The sequence below is a fragment of the Oncorhynchus mykiss genome, chromosome 25 (genome assembly GCF_013265735.2).
Source record: "Oncorhynchus mykiss isolate Arlee chromosome 25, USDA_OmykA_1.1, whole genome shotgun sequence".
Classification (NCBI taxonomy): Eukaryota; Metazoa; Chordata; class Actinopteri; order Salmoniformes; family Salmonidae; genus Oncorhynchus; species Oncorhynchus mykiss.
This window is the reverse complement of record NC_048589.1, coordinates 21,097,968-21,118,154: the sequence shown is the minus strand read 5'-3', so window position 1 is coordinate 21,118,154 and position 20,187 is coordinate 21,097,968. Positions and strand designations below refer to the sequence as shown.

Below are 20,187 nucleotides of genomic sequence, written 5' to 3'. Positions count from 1 at the left end.
GTAGAAGGCCAGGGTGACTTTCATAGGATAAGAGGATGTGGTTCACTATGCGCTTGCCTGTGTCTGCAGACGGGGCTAGCGCCTTCCCCGAGGCCACTTGTTAGTGTCCTCCTGAATCAAATCAGATTATTTAAAGCCCAGTATGAGTAGTGAGCAGGACCTTCTACACAAATGGATCACAAGGCCATCATAATGGCATCCTCTTTTCCTCCATCTCTAAAGCCTAATTGTCCTCGTGTTGGTTCCTGTCTAGTGGAAGAAGAGATTAAGGTGGATAAAGCTCCAGCTCCAGTCAAAAAGGAGGTTCCTGTGCCGGTGGAAACCAAAGCCCAGGATGGAGCGGCCCCCACAGCCACCTCAACCAGTAGCAAGAAGAAGAACTCTGCCAAGAAGCAGAAGACTGAGCATGGTAAGGAGGATGTAGACCTACTGATACTGCAGGTTAATCAAAGTCAGAGCAGGTTCAGACATTGTTCGAAGCTACTAGCAGAAAGCAAAAAAATCGTACTCTGCCTTTTTAAAAATATTTATATTTATGAAATCCTTGGGCCCACTCTCAATTTGTGTGCCTTGTCTGGCCCCAAATATGACAATGTGTTTCGGTATCCCTCAGCCCAAGTGGATGATATCCAGCCTGACTCTGCAGGTCCTGCTAACCACCATGGTGATGCGCCCTCCAAGGGAAGTGTCAAGAAACAGAAGAATGAGATGGATAAAGGTGAGAAACCTACACTCCAATAGATAGCTACTATATCATGTTTAAACCTGACATATGAACAATTACATTTGATAAATCTATTTAAACTGCATCATTCTATTCCACTCCGCTGCCATGCAACACTTGTATAACACATCATAGTTCATCCTATGCCTTTATGTGTGTGTATTTGTAGAGAACTCTGAGGTGAAGCTGAAGGAGCTGCTTTTGGGCCTGGGAAGTCTGGCCCTGTCACAGGCAGAGGCTGTCAGTGTGGTCACTGTGCTTAAAGAGAAGAACCCATCTGCCCTGGACGCTTGGCAGAAGTCTGCAGCTAAGGCTGACCCCTCATCCCTGGAGAGAGAGAGGCTCCTCACCACTCTGCAGGAGGAGGCCTCCATCGCCAAGGACAAGGTCCAGCAGCTCAGCAAGGTGCACCTATACATACTCATAAGATGACCTTAACCCGACCATACCGGTACCAAAATATATATCCATAGACTACATCACTGGTTTATTACCTGTGGAATCTAGCAGTGGCTTGGTGGCATTTCATTCCAGTACTGATCCGCTGCCATTTCTGCCCTGTCCGCTGTTAGGAGCTGCAGCAGGAGAAGCAGAAGACTGTGAGGGCGGAGGCTGTTCTGAGGGACCAGCGTGGGGCGCTGGAGAAGGAGCTGAATGTCATGCAGGCTAAATCCCAGGGAGAGCTCCAGGGCATACAGATGAAGGTGACCACCATTCACCACTCTGATACCTTTACTTAAACAGGCCAAACCTCAACTACCGTCACTTTTTACTGTCATGCTTTATACTCCAACATCAGTCCTGAGGCAGTATAGACGAGTGTTTCTGTATGATACTGTATGTGTGGTCGTACTGACTCCCAATGTTGTGTAGTTCCAGAAGCTGAGGGAGCAGCTGGAGGGTCAGATCGCCAGGCTGCAGCAGGAGAACGGCATCCTGAGAGATGCAGTCAGCTCTGCCACCAACCAGATGGAGAGCAAGTGAGTGCCACCTCCCAGCCAGCTGTTTCTAGATTATAAAGATGTTAAGTTCTTTGATAGGTATTGTATTGCACTGTAAGAATACTAGTTGCCTTTGAGGCACGGCATGGATGAGTGTGTGGGTTATAATAGTGGTTGTGGTGTGCATGGCAGGCAGTCGTCGGAGCTGAACCAGCTGCGCTCTGAGTACTCTGGTCTGATGAAAGAGCTGACGGAGAACAACAACAAGCTGCAGCAGGAGGAGCACCAGAGGAAGTCGCTGGAGGTCAACTATAAGCAGAATGTGTCTCAGCTGGAGGTATGTGGTTTGTCAGGGGAGGGGCAAATGACTCACACGGGCATCTAATTTAATTATTTATTCAGCCCATAGTTCACTCGGCTGCCTCAGAGATTGAACACAAAGGAATCTCTCCTTCGTGGTCAGACCTGGACTGGACTGTTTCGGGTTTCTCACTGTAACCATGGGAGGGCCTGTGTCCGCCCTTCCTAAGGGGGGGGGGGGGGGGGGGTTCTGGGTGGTGTGTAATAGAACAGGGAAGTGGAGGATTGTGTTAGCTCAGGAAGTGGGTCTGTTTGAGGCTTTGTGCTCAGTATGAACACTGCTTCCCTGCAACAGACACCCAGGTCGGCCTTTCCTGTGTTCATAACCACAGTACAGTGAGATGGATTCTGAGAGGTTGTCAGTGTATGTGCACTGTTAAAGTGCCAAGTGTTGTCCTGTGATCACCAGGCTCAACTGCAGGAAGCTAAGCGCCGCTGGGACGAGCTCCAGAACTACCTCCACAATGTCAACGCAGAGAGGGAGAAACTTCATGCTGCTAAAGAAGGTGCTCAAGAGATTCTATAAACAGACCTCTGAAAGGCAAACGAATGCACGACTCATTGCCAATATGTAACAAATGTTACATGTGACGAAGGTGATATGACTGGGTCTGGTGTCTCCTCTCTCAGAGCTGCAGAGCCAGCTGCTGGCGGTGGAGACCGAAATGAGCAACAAGAACAAGGAGATCCAGACGCTGCACAGCAGCCTGACCGACACCATAGTGTCCAAGGACCAGGTGGAGCAGAAGGTGATGCAGCTGCTGGAGGTGTCCCAGCACAGCCTGGCTGACAACTCAGCGCAGGTCCAGGTAGGGGAACACAGCCCTAATTGTTGTAATGACTGTAATGTGTAATGTGATGTGTATAACAATAACACATTCCCTAGTGTTTACATTCACCAGTGGTTGACAGTTAAACTTGGAAGTTGTAGTTATTGTGCCAGGTATAAACAGGACTTCACATTCAGCCCATTCGGAAACGAGGGAGAGAAGTAGTTAAAGGGGAACAGTTTTAGTTGAGAGACTGAGATGGGCCAAATATTTGAAGTATTTTAGTATTTATATTTTTCATATTCTGGTATGCACTCAACATAACATCCTTTTAACCCTGACAGGATCTCCTGAGGGAAAACAGTGGCCTTCAGACCCAGATTGAGACTCTGCAGAACCAGTTGAGCTCACAGGTATGTTTCACCCTTTAGTTCGTCAACAAGAGTTCATATGTACAGTACCAGTCAAAGTTTGGACACACCTACTCATTCAAGGGTTTTTCTTTATTTTTACTATTTTCTACATTGTAGAATAATGGTGATGACATCAACACTATGAAATAACACAAATGGAATCATGTAGTAACTAAAAAAGTGCTAAACAAATCAAAATATATTTGAGATTCTTCAAAGTAGCCACCCTTTGCCTTGATGACAGCTTTGCACACTCTTGGCATTCTCTCAACCAGCTTCATGAGGAATGCATTTCCAACAGTCTAGAAGGAGTTCCCACATATGCTGAGCACTTGTTGGCTGCTTTTCCTTCACTCTCCAGTCCAACTCATCCCAAACCATCTCATTTGGGTTGAGGTTGGGTGATTGTGGAGGCCAGGTCATCTGATGCAGAACTCCATCACTCTCCTTCTTGGTCAAATAGCCCTTACACAGCCTGAAGGTGTGTTTTGGGTAATTGTCCTGTTGAAAAACAAATTATAGTCCCACTAAACTCAAACCAGATGGGATGGCATATCACTGCAGAATACTGTGGTAGCCATGCAGGGTAAGTGTGCCTTGAATTCTAAATAAATCCCCAACAGTGTCACCAGCAAAGCACCCTACATCACACCTCCTCCATACTTCTCGGTGGGAACCACACAGATCACCCGTTCGTTCACCTACTCTGCGTCTCACAAAGACACGGCAGTTGTAACCAAAAATCTCACATTTGGACATTGATTGTGTTTCGTGGCCCAAGCAAGTCTCTTTTTCTTATTGGTGTCCTTTTAGTAGTGGTTTCTTTGCAGCAATTTGACCATGGAAGCCTGATTCACTCAACATCAACTGTTCAGAGGAGACGGTCTGTTACTTGAACTCTCTGAAGCATTTGTTTGGGCTGCAATCTGAGGTGCAGTTAACTCTGAACTTATCCTCTGCAGCAGCGGTAACTGGGTCTTCCTTTCTTGTGGCGGTCCTCATGAGAGCCAGTTTCCTCATAGCGCTTGATGGTTTTTGCGACTGGACTTGAAGAAACGTTCAAAATTCTTAATTTTCCAGATTGACTGATCTTCATGTCTTAAAGTAATGATGGACTGTTGTTTCTCTTTGCTTATTTGAGCTGTTCTTGCCATAATATGGACTTGGTCTTTTACCAAATAGGGCTATCTTCTGTATACCACCCCTACCTTGTCACAACACATTTGATTGGCTCAAACGCATTAAGAAGGAAAGTAATTCCACTATTTAAGGCACACCTGTTAATTTAAATACATTCCAGGTGACTACCTCATGTAGCTGGTTGAGAGAATGCCAAGAGTGTGCAAGGCTGTCATCAAGGGTGGCTAATTTGAAGAATCCCAAATATAAAATATGTTTGGATTTATTTAACTTTTTTGGTTACTACATGATTCCATATGTGTTATTTCATCATTTGATGTCTTTACTATTATTCTACAATGTAGAAAATAGTAAAAGATCAAGAAAAAAACCTTGAATGAGTAGGTGTGTCCAACCCTTTTTGACTGGTACTGTATATGTGAGTGTGTTGTGACCACTGTCTTCCCTCCTCTTTCAGGCCACTACTGTATCCCACTTTGAGGAGCTACAGAAGCTGTAAGTGTTTCCCCAGCCCACTTGCACATCTGTCCTTGAATGTCTGTTCCTTATAATGTCCTCTCTGACTCTTGTCCCTGTCATATGGGTTGTGTTGCTGACTCTTGCCCTGTGTGGTTGTGTCCAGGCTGGCTGAGAAGGAGCTGCAGAGGAAGAGTCTGGAGGACTCCCTGAATGGTGAGAGGAGCAGTGGTGCCAGCAGGGAAACTAACATGCAGGTACCTACAGTAATACTGTCTAAACCCCCATTATTACACCAGCTCTGTAAAATACGGTCTGTTAACCGGATGGAATGTGTTGAGCTGTAGGAATGCTGCTCACAGTACATTGGATTGATTTGTGGGCTTACTATACATGGAAGTTATTTCTTTGTGAAGCATAGTAGCTAGTACAGTTATAAAACAGAACTATGATAAGCCCTCTGGGCTGCCTTTGTTCATTAAAACAAAGTAAATTAGCTGAAAATTGTCATTAGGATAAAGATATTATCAAACTACTGTAGACCTACATGCACACTGTCAAATGAATGAAATGAAATGAGTGATATCTCCTTTGTGTGAGATGAATGTTGTTGAATCTGGGCTTCCTGCCCTCACCCTCCTCTCTCCTCCACAGGCCATGCACAATGAGAACATGTCACTGAAGGTAGAGCTCCAGAATCTGCAGGCTCAGATTTCTGAACAGGTCAGAAGTAAAACACGCCTGTTTTCTTAGATGGAACTCCTGCTGTGATCTACCAGTTCCTCAGTATGCATAACTCTGACACACCCTCTCTCCCCATCTAGACTGCTTCTCAGCTGACCTTGGATCAGTTCCAGAGGAGGTATGTGAGAACAGAGAGCATTAAGACCACACCAGAAAACAATGCTCTACTTCACATTGACCGTGTCTCACTATGTCTTTGTGTTGTTGACCCCCCCCCCCCCCACACACACACACAGTTTCCAAGAGCGGGAGGAGAACATCAAGACTGTGGAGGACCTGCTGAAGATGGGGCTGATTGAGGTGGCCAATAAGGAGGAGGAATTGAAGGTGAGCAGGGTTCATGAATGAGCTTGATCATTCCCACCAGATAAACACAGTTTTGATCGTGCATTTTGTAAATAAAAATGAAGTGTTTGAAATCAAATTGCTTTCTCTGTCAGACTGTAAGAGAAGAGAAGGAGGTTCTGAAACAAGAGATGGAGGTTTTAAAGCTTCAGACTACTGAACAGGTATGTTATGCACACTTTTTCCCCCCCACACGGCTCTACTGTCTCTTTTTATTTTGATAGTCTCAACTCCGTTCCCTCATGAATTCTCCCTCTTGTCTTTTCCTACTCTCAGACATTGTCCGATTCGATAGTGGATGCACTACAGAGCAAGTAAGTCAATGAAAATACCACTTTTTCCTTAGCAACTGCTATGAAACAGCTTGCCATATTCATGGTCAATTTGTTCTGTGTTCGCTAAGTTTTGTTGTTCTGTGTTTCAAGGATCCAAGAGAAAGATGAGCAGATTAAGTCAATGGAGGAGAGCCTACAGGCAGCACAGGAGAGTGACTCCAGCAATGGGATGACCATTGAGGTGTGTGTTCATAGTCTCTCTCTCAAAATTCAAGTTAAGTGCTTTATTGGCATGTGTTTAGACTTTTCCCAATGTTACTGTTTTGGTTCTAGACTGTGCTGTGTCTCCCTGCTGGGTGTTTGGTGTGACCCTGTGTTTGTTGTCCCTGCAGTCTCTGGAGCAGCAGGTGGTGGGGCTGGAGCAGCTGAGACAGAAGGAGGCGGAGGACACCACCAGTGCCAGAAACCAGCTCCTAGAACTACAGACACAGTAAGCCTACTGTACTATCCTTAAGCCTACTGTTCTACTCTTTCCTACTCGATTACTGCATTATACCCTGAGAAATTAGACAGACACACACTCTGTTGCAGGCTTGCTGCTAAGGACCAGGAGATCCAGACCCTACAGAGTGAGTTGGAGGCGAGGGCCAAGGAGGTGAGCGACAAGGTGCAGGAGCTACAGCAGCAACAGGTGAGGGAAGAGGTGGAAACAGTTCATTGGTCATCTGTATTGGCTGAATGGGAGAGGGTGAAAAATAATAAGATGTCATTTACTTTTTTTCTTGTTCTAGATGACCCACACTGAAGCCCCAAGCCCGGAACTGCTGACAGCGTGAGTAACAGCAATACTTCACAGAATTCCCTTCAGTATACAGTAGGTGTCCCTTGGCATGGGGCTATCCAGCAGCGTTATGCTTGGTAATGTATGTGTGGTGGTGTTCTGTCCTCCAGGTTGGCAGAGAAGGAGAAGCAGGTGTCTGATCTCCAGGGAGAGCTGGCAAAGCTGAGGGAGTCCCTGGAGCTTCACAGGAGCAAGAACAACGTAGGTGTCCCGTCCTGTGCTGCAGACTGCTGCTTCCCCAGCCCACACCCACACTACCTACCTCTCCAGTCTAGACCTGACATACATCTGCAGACCTCATCCTGTATATACTCTGCTAAACCAGGGGTTCTCAAACCCTTCCTCGGGAACCCCCCCCCCAGCCGTTCTATTTATTTAAACTATTCTGGAGCTAACACACCTGATTCAACTTGTCATCTAATTATCAAGACATTGACTAGGTGAATCGGATGAGTTAGAAAAGGGCTACAACAAAATTGTGACATGTCTGGGGGGTCCCTGAGAGGTTTGAGAACCACTGCCCTAAACCACACCCCTCAGTGATGTCACTCTACCTATTCATCTGCAGTCCTGTGCACCTCTGCTTCAAATGAATAATCTCACTCTACTCATTTTCCCAAGTGGATAAATTGCATTTTGTCGCAGACTATGAATGAAATTAATTAAGCTACTTGAAATTATTCAAGTCAGTAATTTCTCTACCGTTTACATTTTAGTCCTGTTAATTTGAAATTCCATGCTTATGTTGGCTAAGGCTTTCTACAATCAAACAGCATAGTTAAGGGATGTCAGTCTACTCTGCTCTGTTCATGGCCATGTTTACAAGGAGTCCCTATTTCTGTGTCCACAGTATAACAACAGCCTTGTTTTACAGAGACTGAGAGCTACCTTGTTGGCTAGCTCTGTATAACGTGATTTGGCTTTTCCTATCTAGGTACATTTGACTTTTTTGGCAGTGAGCTGCAGCTCTCCAGATTCTTTCAGTGTCTATCCCAAAGACCTCTACTGAGTGACTAACTGTTTGTTTTTGCCTATACAATTTAGTGGACGATTCTTTCAAAGACTCAATCGTTAGATGGGCAGCTCATGTTAAGCTGCGCTTGACCCTTAGACTGGTTTACAGGTAAAGTGCAGTGAGGATTTTCTTTTAAACCTACACTCAGAAACAGGAAAGGACAGCTGTACAGAAAAGGAGAGTAGAAAATAGTATTAGCTAATGGTTCTCTGTTCGTCCGTATATGAATTGTTTGTGTTGGTCACTGCATACTTTTTCCTGAGGCTGAACTGAAAGTCGTATCTCTTTTGAAACTGACTAGGAGCTTCGGGTGAAAAACTGGAGCGCTATGGAGGCTCTGGCAGCCACCGAGTCCATGCTTCAGGGGAAACTTGGCAAAGCCCTCAAGGTTCGGACGCTGCTTCCAGTCTGCTTCACTCTAGATTGAAAACTTGATTCATCCCCAAACAGCTATTGCCATAATCGACCAGTGAGATTACTCCATGATTCATACATATGCTGCTGCACACTGATTTCTCCCCTCTTTCTGCACTCTGGCCCTGAATAATTGTCTCCATTAGCTATACCTCTCTCAGGAATATCAGGAAGACTAATGAACTTTATGCACTTTACCACTGCTGTTCTTGAGTTCTGCTTGCTATTCTGCGCTAGAATCTGCTTTACTTATACAGTTGTATAACTACATAAATTCCAGTGCAAAGTAAAACTGTGAATTGAAAATGAGTGTGCAGTGACTGACTCCAGATTTCATGTAGCGGGATGGTCATATTGAGTTGTGATCCATGATCTTCGTGATGCTCCTCTCACTTCCTGCCATGTGCTTCTCTCATTTCCTTTCCCCAATTCTGCATGTGTTCCATTATGCTTTGTGATGTGTATACACTGACATCAATACAGCCATCAGCCGCTAGTGAAATTCTATTCCAAGAAATTTGATCCTGCAGAATTGCCGTTTAGAAAATGATGTCCAGATTATGTGCAAAGTGTCAACATCGTTATTTTGTGTAAAATCATTTTTGAAAACATGCTAAAATAACAGTGATACCATTGATCAACATACATAAATCTTTCAGTTTGTGTACGCCACCACCTTACTGCATTGACCTATATACTGAACAAAAATATAAACGCAGCATGCCACAATTTTAAATCGGCAGTGGTGGAAAAAGTACCCAATTGTCATACTTGAGTTAAAGTAAAGATACCTTCATAGAAAATGGCTCAAGTGAAAGTCACCCAGTAAATACTACTTGAGTAAAATATACTTAAGTATGAATAATTTCAAGTTCCTTAAATTAAGCAAACCAGTAGGCACAATTTTATTTTTGTATTTTATTTACGGATAGCCACGGGTACACTCCAACACATTTACAAACAAAGCATGTGTGTTTAGTGACTCCGCCAGATCAGAGACAGTGGGGATGACCAGGGACGTTCTCTTGATAAGTGTGTGAATTGGACCAGGGAAAATGTATGGTGTAAAAATTGCATCCTTTTATTTAGGAATGTAGTAAAGTAAAAGTTGTCAAATATGAAGTACAGATCCACAAAAAATTACTTTAGTACTTTAAAGTATTTTTACTTAAGTACTTTACACCAATTGAAATAAATAAATGAGGCTCTAATCTATGGATTTCATATGAGAATGGAAATACAGATTGGTCACATGCTGTATCTTACATTTTTTTTTTTTTTTAAAGTAGGTGTGTGGATCAGAACCAGTCAGTATCTGGTGTGACCACCATTTGCCTCATGCAGTGCGACACATCTCCTTTGCATAGAGTTGATCAGGCTGTTGTTGATTGTGGCCTGTGGAATGTTGTCCTACTGGGTCGAAATTGCTGGATATTGGCGGGAACTGGAACACTGTCTTACAGGTCGATCCAGAGCATCCCAAACCTGCTCAATGGGTGACATGTCTGAGTATGCAGGCCATGGAAAAAGTGTGTGGCCGTGCGTTGTCATGCTGAAGAAACATGAGGTGATGGCGGCGGATGAGTGGCACGACAATGGACCTCAGGAACTCGTCACGGCATCTCTGCATTCAAATTCCCATTGATACAATGCAATTCTGTTCGTTGTCCGTCGCTTATGCCTGCCCATAACCCCACCGCCACCATGGGGCACTCTGATTCCAACTGACATCTGCAAACTGCTCACCCACACAATGCTATACACGTGCACTGCGGTTGTGAAGCCGGTTGGACATTCTCTCCAATGACATTGGAGATGGCCTACGGTAGAGAAATTAACATTAAATTCTCTGGCAACAGCTCTGGTGGACATTCTTGCAGTCAGCATGCCAATTGCACGCTCCCTCAACTTTTGGCATCTGTGACGTTGTATTGTGTGACAACTGCAGCAATTTTTCAGCTCTGCGAGAAATACGCTATTTTGTGTTTTATATTTTACTTTAGTGTAGAAACCAGACTGTAATATTGACACAAGTTCCTCTGCTGTAGCTGCTGTTAATATCCACCCAGCTGTTTCCTTGGGGTTTTTCTAGTCCTCTTCATCAGTGAGAATATGATCTGCCATTACCCTTTGCTTAGCCGTATGTATTTAGGGACCCACTAATAAACCATAGACTAACAGATTGCTCTCCTACTATAAACAGTTGTGGGGGTTCGGTATATTTTTGCCACAGTTCTAACCCCTAATGACTCGCTCCTCATGTCCATAAAGCAGACCGGGTACATGGTGAACTGATTTTCCCAGCAGCTGCTCTCGGCCATCTTGGTACAGTAAAAATGGCCTTCATTTTAAGCTGAGTGTAGGAGTTCCTGGACACCTGTTGTGTGCTCTCAGGAAAATGCATGCTCATACACAATCCAAAGCATATGTCCCAGCGTAGATCCCTTTCCCCTTACAACACAAGGTGTTAATGAGAGTAGAGGTGGCCAGGACACCTCTCTCCTCCTGAGAGTTTCAAGCCCTGTGCAGCTAGTGGGATTAATGGTACCAACGTAGTGGGTTTTGTTTGGTGGTTCTTCATCACAGAGCACCACACGTGCTTCCATGGGAAGAATGTTAGCTCCTCCGGGGCATTACTGCAACTGAATGAACAAGAGTGAGTAACATGTTCCTCCTTGAAAGGAGACCAATGTGAACTTTGAACCTGTGGAGAGCAGAGCGGGGTCTAAACTTAATGAACTCGTCTCGTGGTGGTGCGTGGCTGCTGAACGCTGGGGTGGATGAATACTTGCTTGAAGCACACTCAATAAATGAGCCGTTGAAAATGTTAGCTGTTTGTTGCACTGGAGTGTCGTGGAGAGGGAGTTGTGTTTGTCACAGGCCATGCTCCTGTATGCACTCTGAGATGGGAGAGGTGAAACCAAGCGAGCAGAGAGGTAGCGATTTGAGGTGTTGGATGTTTTCCTGCACTGTGTGTGTGTGTGTGTGAGCCCTGAGTGTAGTCCATGTTGAACATCCACGTTTCTCTTCCTTCTCGCTCTCCTCTACCTCTTCAGGAGCACCAGACAGCCCTGGAGACAGCTCAGGTAGAGTGTCGAGAGGTTTTGCACAGACTGCTACCCAACGTGCCTCTGCCTGCTGAACATGTAAGGTCTCACAATACAGTATATAATGTGCCATTTAGCAAACACTTTTACCCAAAGCGACTCAGTCATGCATGCATATGTTTTACATATGGGTGTCCCGGGAATTGAACCCACTATACTAGCGTTGCAAGAGCCATCCTCTACCAACTGCCATACAGAGAACCACATGATGTGATATTAAATTCTAAGTTAATCTGTTCCACATGGTCTATTGTTGTGTATCTCTCAGAACCACCAGGAGTGGCTGCAGAGGTTTGAGACTGCAGTGAAAGAGGCCCCAGCAGCAGAGGTGACCCTAGCAGCAGAGCCCAGACCTTCAGCTCCAGGGGGCTCAGAGGACACCAAGGTTTCCTTTTACAAAGACTTTTATGTTTTAAAATGTCTGAGAACTGGGGTGGAAAGAAGTGAAACCAGGGCTGTTCCTTTCACCAGATATTGGCTGATAAGCTGAAGGAATCAGAAGAGGCCCAGAAGGTTCTACAGAAAGATTGTGAGACATACAAGAAAGTGTTGGCTGAGACGGTAAGGCGACGCTCTCTATCAGTGTCCTGTAGATGACGTTAAAAAGGTGTTGTGAGGAGGCTGTGAAACTAACCTGTAATAACCTCTACTGTCCACAGGAGGGCATCCTGCAGCGCCTCCAGAGCAGTGTAGAGCAGGAAGAGTCTCGCTGGAAGGTGAAGCTGAATCTGTCACAGACAGAGCTGAAAGAGGTGAACACTGAAGAACATTAAATTAACCTCAAATTGTTTATATTGCACTTTTAACAATATCATTGGTATGTGTGGTGCAGTGGAGACTGGTGGGAGGAGCTATAGGAGGATGGGCTCATTGTAAGGCTGGAATGGAATAAATGGGACAGCATCAAACACATGAAAACCACGTTTGACTCCGTTCCTTCATTTCCGCCATTACAATCACCTCCTATAGGTCCTTCCACCAGCATCCACTGGTGTGGTGCTTATAGTCACTCTCCTGCCCTTTCTTTTCTAGATGAGTGTGAAAGTGGCAGCACTGGAGCAGGAGGTGGACAGGATGAGTGACCTCGGGGAGCTGGACAACGTCAGTCCTTCAGTTTAATACTTTACATACCGCTCAGCAATTGTATTATTTAGTCACTTTACATCAGTTGACACATTCAATTTAATAGATTTTCATACATAGCTAAAAATGCAATATTTTGTTCGTCCATAGTTGAGAAGGGACAAGCAGTACCTTGAGTCTGAGCTGGAGAGAGCAGAGCACGAGAGCGCCACCTATGTGACGGAGGTCAGCGAGGTGAGCTGACTCAACTTCCTGTCATCTACCTGTCATACTCGGTCATTTCATAGTGGTTATCCATCTATGTAGTCATAGGGGTGGCAGGTAGCCTAGCGGTTAAGAGCGTTGGACCAGTAACCAAAAGGTTGTTGGTTCGAATCCCCGAGGTGACTAGGTGAAAAGTCTGTCTGTGCCCTTAAGCAAGGTACTAAACCGTAATTACTCTGGATAAGAGGCTCTGATAAAAATGCAAATGTAGTCATTCCCCTCTGCATTGTCTCTGGGTGTTACTGTACTTGCTATATGTTTATGGAGCTTGTCTCTTTGTTTACTGTTTGTGGTATCCACCATTGTGTTTGTACATGCAACAGTTGGACATTACATTACACAACACATTTTTCATTGTAGAATGCTCTGTTTTTAGAGGGTTTACGAACTTCACACAGTAACTTAAAGCACTTTATGTTTTTCTAGTTGTTTCCTGTAAAATCATTGGAGTCCCTTTGCAGGCACACGGAACAGAAACATTCCAGCTGCATTCATTCAAATCATCACACGTTTCTCCGGAGAGTGAGAGTATTTTATGTAGGTCGCTGTAGATCATTGGTCAGATCGAGAACCATCGAACTCTCCTAAACAGCTTTAGATGCTATTACACTCACACCCTAATTCACTACTAGGACACACCCTAGAAGCCAATCACCCAAGCCGTTCCCTTGCTTCAGCTGTGTAGCGTTGTTTCCCCGGGTCCCACAGCCGCTCGTTGAAAACATCTCACACTTCATTTCAGTTTAAAGATCTGTTGACTGAACTGCAGAGCTAACTTGATGGCTCTTATACAGAAACAGTCAGGCAGAATGAGGAGTTGAATTTGGTAAGCCTTGCTCACCCATATAGGTAGAGCTCCCGTAACCTGTCCCTCTTCCTTACTTCACCAGCACCACCACCCAATGTTATCTCTGGGGTCATCACCTGCCTTTGGAATACATGGTTCTCAATGTCCTTTGGGAGTCATGATTCTCAATGTCCTTTGGGAGTCATTCCAGCTATCTATCTACAACCTCTGGATACACTAGTGATATAAGTTTAAATGCAACAGGCTAAACTGTTTTTATATGCATGTGTAAGGTGGGTTTTCTTTGCTTTTTGGAGGAAGTTATATTCTTAGTGTAACGATAGACTGAGCTATTAGTATCATTGGTTATAGATGGACATTCCTTACTCGTGATAGGACAGACTTAAAACACTACTGTTTCCATCCTGCACACTATCCACTATCCCCCTCAAACTCAACTCTGGACCTTGAAGCCAGTTCCACTGTTTTTTCCCCCTTGTTCTCCTATTGTCAGGGACTGATTTTAGCTAGGTGCAATTATCAGGTAGAACAGAAAACCAGCAGGCTTCCAGACCTCATAGAGTAAGTGTTGAAAGCCCTGCACTATCCCATCACTACCACTAAAAGGCTTACGGTGGCTTTCTGCTACTCCTGTACAGGCCAATGAGCTTCTCCATGTCGGCCATCTTTGGGGATACATTCTATGTCTTCAACTGCACGCACACTTTCATCATATTATCATTCATTTGCCTCCACACACAGTTGAAACATTTTCAACGTCTCCCTGTCTTGACGTCTCTCTTGTCACCCTTCTGTCTGTGAATGCCTTCAAGGATACCTGAACATTTTGATTTTTTCATTTGACAATGCATAAAAAAAAAAAAATGTTTGTCAGTGTCTAGCTAATTATTATTAGTTTAGTAGATATAGCTACATGTCTACCTCAACTGCTCTAAAAGCCAAGTGAAAACAGTTTTGGTGTATGCAGATGTTTGCATTTTATTGGTAGAAATATACAAATATATCACCTCATGTATATGCAAATTCCCCCCTCCAAACAGTTCGAGATCAGATTTCACCAGGAGTGGAATGGTCATTGTCATGTGTTAAGTGTCTCATCTCTCTGTTGGTGTTTGGTTGCAGCTGAAGACCCAGCTGACTGAGACTCTGTCTAAACTGGAGACTGAGGAGCATGAGAGGCAGAAGGTGGCTGGGGATCTCTATAAGGTAAGACAGCCCCTCAGGATTGGACTACCATAAGTTTATGTTTGGATATACATTGTTGTTAGATAAATAGTTTGTTACCAGTCCCAAGTCTAGAATGAAACACTCTAGGAGCTAAATCCACTCTGAACATTTGAATACGTGGATGTGTTGAACACGCTTATATTACCTGAAATGTAAGCTTAAATGTTTCTTGTAATTTCCCCCATCCTGCTCCACCTCAGGCCCAGCAGTCTCTGGATCTGATCCAGGAGGAGTTCTGCAAAGAGACCGGCCAGGGTGACCTGATAGAGAACAGCAACCTCTCATCACACGTAAGACTTACTGGAGGGGAAGGGGAACTTTGTCTGTGGCTGGGTCGATTTTTTATTTTTATTTTAAATATTAGTTTTGAAGTCAGTCACGCATATGATCTAGGTAGTGTACATTTGTGGTAAAAACACAGGTAGCTATGAGTATTTGTAGTATTGTATGTTAAATGTAACCAGTCTTTACCTAGGGGTAGTTTTATTGACCAGTAGGTGTAGTTATATTGAAAGTGACCAGAGGGGATTAACTACACCGTCCCTCAGGAGGATATTGACAGGAAGGAGAAGAAGACTGCAGACCTAAACCAAACTGTGAGGGAACTGCAGCAGCTGCTACTGGCTGTCAACCGGCAACTCACCAAGGGACAAGAGGCGGTAGGACATTGGATAACTCGGCAATCAAAAGAAGGAGTCAATTTACAATAAATGGAGGGTATAACTGGCATGTAAGTCTTCGTTGTAACTCTAAAGAGATATTGAACTGTGCTTTCTTGCAGGAATCAGACTCGCCTGAAGTATAGGGAGGGGAGGATGGACCCTCTCTAGAGACAACCTCTCCACCTCTACCTCTCTTATCATGCCCTCATCCTCTCCTGCTATACTCCTCGCTTTCCCTTTCACCTGTACTGTAGGCAGCCTCTTGCTGACCCCATGCCCAGTGCTGACCTATAACCTCTGACCCCCACCTGCTCCTCCTCAGCAGGGTCAGGGAGAGACCTGGCTGGGCCCCAGAGCAGAGGGGCTCCCTTAAACTACAAACACGCCGAACACCAAACCAGACCTTACTACTGCAAAAGCCCACCACATTCCTCATGATCCCAACAGCACAGCCAGAACTAAAAGCATCCTACACATTCAGACTGTGTGGCATCCCCCCCCCCCTGTTTAGTACCCCCTTTTTTTCAATGGAACGCTTTGAATACATCGTATTTCTCTGTTAGTTTTCTTTGTCAAGAAGGCGAATAAGTGGATTCCTAAATTAACTTTGGGTTCTTTGTCCTTTTAAGTTAAAAAAGGAAAAATGTATTGTTTAAAAAAGTAACTGTTGGGACCTGCTGACTGTACACTACAATTGTTGATCTCTTTGACTCCTGTCCTGACAACTCAAACACGTACATGTGCTGATTCATGAATATATAACTACTGTACATGCATACTTTGGCTGAGTATTGGGAGGGGAAGGGGAGGGTCCCAGCATGTCAGATGGGGCACTAAGTAACTGTAACCATGGAGATCCGTAGAGGAAGTCTGTAAGTGCAGAGCCAGTAGGAGGGAGGCTGTGGCTTTGCCTCGCTGTGGGAGCAGAACGACAGGTCTACCGAGCTGAGGTTTTTAATCCTTCTGTAACTATTAGAGGAATCCCATATTATCTGTAATCAACGCTCGCTATATTGTTGGTAATTTCATTAACACTGAATATTTCAGGGGGGGGGGGGGGTTTGTAACAGGTGATCGTTAGTAAAAAGGATGCTTGAAAAATCTGCTTAGTGTCCTGTCTTCAGTTCTGCTCATCTTGACTGCACTTTCTTTGCCATACCACTGAGGGGCACCAATCTTCCAGACCTTACCTCCGCTTTTAAGAGCAAAGATGGGGCCTAGTTCATTGCAATTTTGTCCATTCTACACTTACAAAATCAACCCCTCAACACATCTAGAAACCACCTTGAAATGTTGTGCCTACCTGAGGGTTGAGGGAAGCTTTTTTCCTTGCTTTCATCTATCGGATACTTTCAGACCTATGAAATGTAATTTAGACCCGAACTAAACAAAGGGAAGGCCATTAACTCTGCTCAGTTTTTACGCTGATGACCAACGTTCCAAAGTCCATGACTAATAAATATAATAATGTAAGGCTGTCCTCCCCTTTCAAGACAATCATGTTGCTGTCATGTGGTGGGTGTAATTTTAGGACACAGGAGGGCATTCGTGTGATTATGGTGTGTTAGCATGACACCTCAATTATGAAACTTTGTGTGACCCAGGTTGCCAACAGGATGGCAACGAAACGTTACTCAACAGGTTAATTCCGCATTCTTGCAAAACATTGTTTCATCATGCTATAGTTTAGTGGAAGTATGGCTGTGAGCTGAAATGGTATAAATAGCTGGGGTTTAGCTAGAATAATGACTGTGGCTGTGGTAACGAAATAATAGATCGCCAAGAAGGACAACTGCCCCCTACTGTTATCTGGAAACTTTACAACTGGAAATATGATCAGGTTTGTCACTGGCAGCTGTACAAGCAGTGGATCAGTGAATTACATATCCTGCTTTTACCTTCCATTCCGGTGGAGTTCAACATGTTAGGGAGGACATCGCATCTCTGGCGTATACTTCTGACCACATTCAGATGATTCAGAGGGGTTGAGTTAAATGCCGAAGACACATCTCGGTTGAATGACTAGGTATCCCTTTCCCATATACTGTAGTTCATTTAAGAATTAGCCTTGAGTGTTTGTTTCCGACTTTACCTTAGCTAAGACGGAGAGGAAACACCAGTTCTAAAATGGCATGATCATAGAATTGACATTGTGTGTGTGTGAGTCAATGTAGTACACTCATTGCTCTGCGCTTGTCACCTGTAAACCTGCATGTGGTCCTTCAGGACTGAAGAATAACAACAGGACTTTTGTTCAGCACAGTGGTCAGGGGAGAAAGTAGCACAGGATCAGCACATTCCAAAAATTCTCCCACTGTCATGCTGCAGTCAGCTGATTATGGGCCTTAGCCATCATGGAGACCTAGCTATCGACAGAACAGGTGCCACACCATAACCTCAGCATAACCCTCTCTACCCTGATATGATACAGGACCTTACATCAGTGCCTCTGTCAAACACCTTAATAAACAGTTGTTTCACTTTCCTATGATGCAGATCTCCAGGAATCCAGTCTCTAGATTTCTCACACTCATGCATTGCCTGTGAAGTATATCTCACTCTGTTTAAATAATGACTAGTCTGTTCTTGGAAGTCTTATGCCCACTGTGCAGCCGTATTCATCGACCTGGCCAAGGCTTTTGACTCTGTCAATCACCACATTCTTATCGGCAGACTCAACAGCCTTGGTTTCTCAAATGATTCCCTCGCCTGGTTCACCAACTGCTTCTCTGATAGAGTTCAGTGTATCAAATCGGAGGGCCTGTTGTCCGGACCTCTGGCAGTCTCTATGGGGGTACCACAGGGTTCAATTCTCAGGCTGACTATTTTCTCTGTATATATCAATGATGTCGCTCTTGCTGCAGGTGATTCCCTGATCCACCTCTACGCAGACACCATTCTGTATACATCTGGCCCTTCTTCGGACACTGTGTTAACTAACCTCCAGACGGGCTTCAATGCCATACAACTCTCCTTCCGTGGCCTCCAACTGCTCTTGAATGCAAGTAAAACTAAATGCATGCTCTTCAACCGATCGCTGCCCGCACCTGCCCGCCCGGCCAGCATCGCTTCTCTGGACGGTTCTCATTTAGAATATGTGGACAACTACAAATACCTAGGTGTCTGGTTAGACTGTAAACTCTCCTTCCAGACTCACATTAAGCATCTCCAATCCAAAATTAAATCTAGAATTGGCTTCATATTTCGCAACAAAGCATCCTTCACTCATGCTGCCAAACATACCCTCGTAAAACTGACCATCCTACCGATCCTCGACTTCGGCGATGTCATCTATAAAATAGCCTCCAACACTCTACTCAACAAATTGGATGCAGTCTACCACAGTGACATCCGTTTTGTCACCTGACGCGCTCGTTGGCTGGCCCTCGCTTCATACTCGTCGCCAAACCCACTGGCTCCAGGTCATCTACAAATCTCCAGACCTTATCTCAGCTCACTGGTCACCATAGCAGCACCCACCCATAGCACGCGCTCCAGCAGGTATATTTCACTGGTCACCCCCAAAGCCAATTATTCCTTTGGCTGCCTTTCCTTCCAGTTCTCTGCTGCTAATGACTGGAACGAACTGCAAAAATCACTGAAGCTGGAGACTCACATCTCCCTCACTAGCTTTATGCACCAGCTGTCAGAGCAGCTCACAGATCACTGCACCTGTACATAACCCATCTGTAAATAGCCCATCCAACTACCTCATCATACCTTATTTATTTATCTTGCTCCTTTACACCCCAGTATCTCTACTTGCACATTTATTTATATATAATATATAGATTCTGCACATCTACCATTCCAGTGTTTAATTGCTATATTGTAATTACTTCGCCACCATGGCCTATTTACTGCCTTATCTCCCTTATCGTACCTCATTTGCACACACAGTATATAGACTTTTTCTACTGTATTATTGACTGTATGTTTGTTTATTTCATGTGTAACTCTGTGTTGTTGTATGTGTCGAACTACTTTGCTTTATCTTGGCAAGGTTGCAGTTGCAAATGAGAACTTGTTCTCAACTAGACTACCTGGTGAAATAAATAAAATAAAAATGTATGAGAGGAGAAGTAGTTTAAATGAGTTCCATGTGAAGTTTAAGGAACTGTCACTGAAATAGTACTCTACAATCACATCCCATTCCCACAAGCTCTTAACACACGTACACACTCTTTCACAGTCTAAGACGTCCAGGGAACTTGACCACTCCTGATGTAGAGGAGGCTGCAGGGGGAGGGCATGGAGGAACTAGGAAGGAAAATAGGAGCTTTGTCTTCAATACGTCATCATGGCTCATACAGTTAGTCACTATTGTGCAATTTGTTGCATTGAGTCTCTGTTCCATGCCTATTACCAAGAAACATCTGACTTTGTACTCACGCACACACACTCAAGCCAGACCCACCTCCACAGAGCAGCTCTCTCTGCATCTGCTCCCCATCAGTGTGGTATGTGCTAGAGAGCTTTTGATCTCCCTGCTTTGTGTGTGTGTATGTTTGGTGGTGGGGGGGTTATTGAAAGGGAGTCTCATGGTGCTCTTTTAAACAGACAATACCCTCTCTATGAAATGGGGGGACAAAGACTGT

At 44.6% G+C, this 20,187-nt stretch overlaps 1 protein-coding gene across 2 annotated transcripts in view; it reads left to right on the top strand.

Annotated features, from left to right (window-relative positions):
- Positions 1 to 16,694, top strand: part of ktn1 (kinectin 1) — a 33,580-nt gene extending 16,886 nt beyond the window's left edge. The window contains exons 3-34 of one of the 2 annotated variants that reach the window (XM_021584882.2): positions 254 to 409; positions 614 to 718; positions 894 to 1,129; positions 1,297 to 1,428; positions 1,598 to 1,704; positions 1,858 to 2,002; positions 2,435 to 2,531; positions 2,656 to 2,834; positions 3,140 to 3,208; positions 4,806 to 4,843; positions 4,971 to 5,061; positions 5,459 to 5,527; positions 5,629 to 5,666; positions 5,785 to 5,875; positions 5,989 to 6,057; positions 6,170 to 6,207; positions 6,319 to 6,409; positions 6,561 to 6,658; positions 6,760 to 6,859; positions 6,960 to 7,000; positions 7,120 to 7,210; positions 8,326 to 8,412; positions 11,495 to 11,584; positions 11,814 to 11,930; positions 12,017 to 12,106; positions 12,205 to 12,297; positions 12,578 to 12,646; positions 12,779 to 12,862; positions 14,823 to 14,906; positions 15,128 to 15,217; positions 15,476 to 15,586; positions 15,709 to 16,694. In XM_021584882.2, coding sequence (XP_021440557.1) covers positions 254 to 409; positions 614 to 718; positions 894 to 1,129; positions 1,297 to 1,428; positions 1,598 to 1,704; positions 1,858 to 2,002; positions 2,435 to 2,531; positions 2,656 to 2,834; positions 3,140 to 3,208; positions 4,806 to 4,843; positions 4,971 to 5,061; positions 5,459 to 5,527; positions 5,629 to 5,666; positions 5,785 to 5,875; positions 5,989 to 6,057; positions 6,170 to 6,207; positions 6,319 to 6,409; positions 6,561 to 6,658; positions 6,760 to 6,859; positions 6,960 to 7,000; positions 7,120 to 7,210; positions 8,326 to 8,412; positions 11,495 to 11,584; positions 11,814 to 11,930; positions 12,017 to 12,106; positions 12,205 to 12,297; positions 12,578 to 12,646; positions 12,779 to 12,862; positions 14,823 to 14,906; positions 15,128 to 15,217; positions 15,476 to 15,586; positions 15,709 to 15,732 — 3,020 coding nt within the window. In that variant the 3' untranslated portion in view covers positions 15,733 to 16,694. The remainder of the gene's footprint in view (positions 1 to 253; positions 410 to 613; positions 719 to 893; positions 1,130 to 1,296; positions 1,429 to 1,597; positions 1,705 to 1,857; positions 2,003 to 2,434; positions 2,532 to 2,655; positions 2,835 to 3,139; positions 3,209 to 4,805; positions 4,844 to 4,970; positions 5,062 to 5,458; positions 5,528 to 5,628; positions 5,667 to 5,784; positions 5,876 to 5,988; positions 6,058 to 6,169; positions 6,208 to 6,318; positions 6,410 to 6,560; positions 6,659 to 6,759; positions 6,860 to 6,959; positions 7,001 to 7,119; positions 7,211 to 8,325; positions 8,413 to 11,494; positions 11,585 to 11,813; positions 11,931 to 12,016; positions 12,107 to 12,204; positions 12,298 to 12,577; positions 12,647 to 12,778; positions 12,863 to 14,822; positions 14,907 to 15,127; positions 15,218 to 15,475; positions 15,587 to 15,708) is intronic. The other variant, XM_021584884.2, reaches the window with a different exon arrangement.
- The last annotated feature ends 3,493 nt before the right edge of the window (positions 16,695 to 20,187 follow it).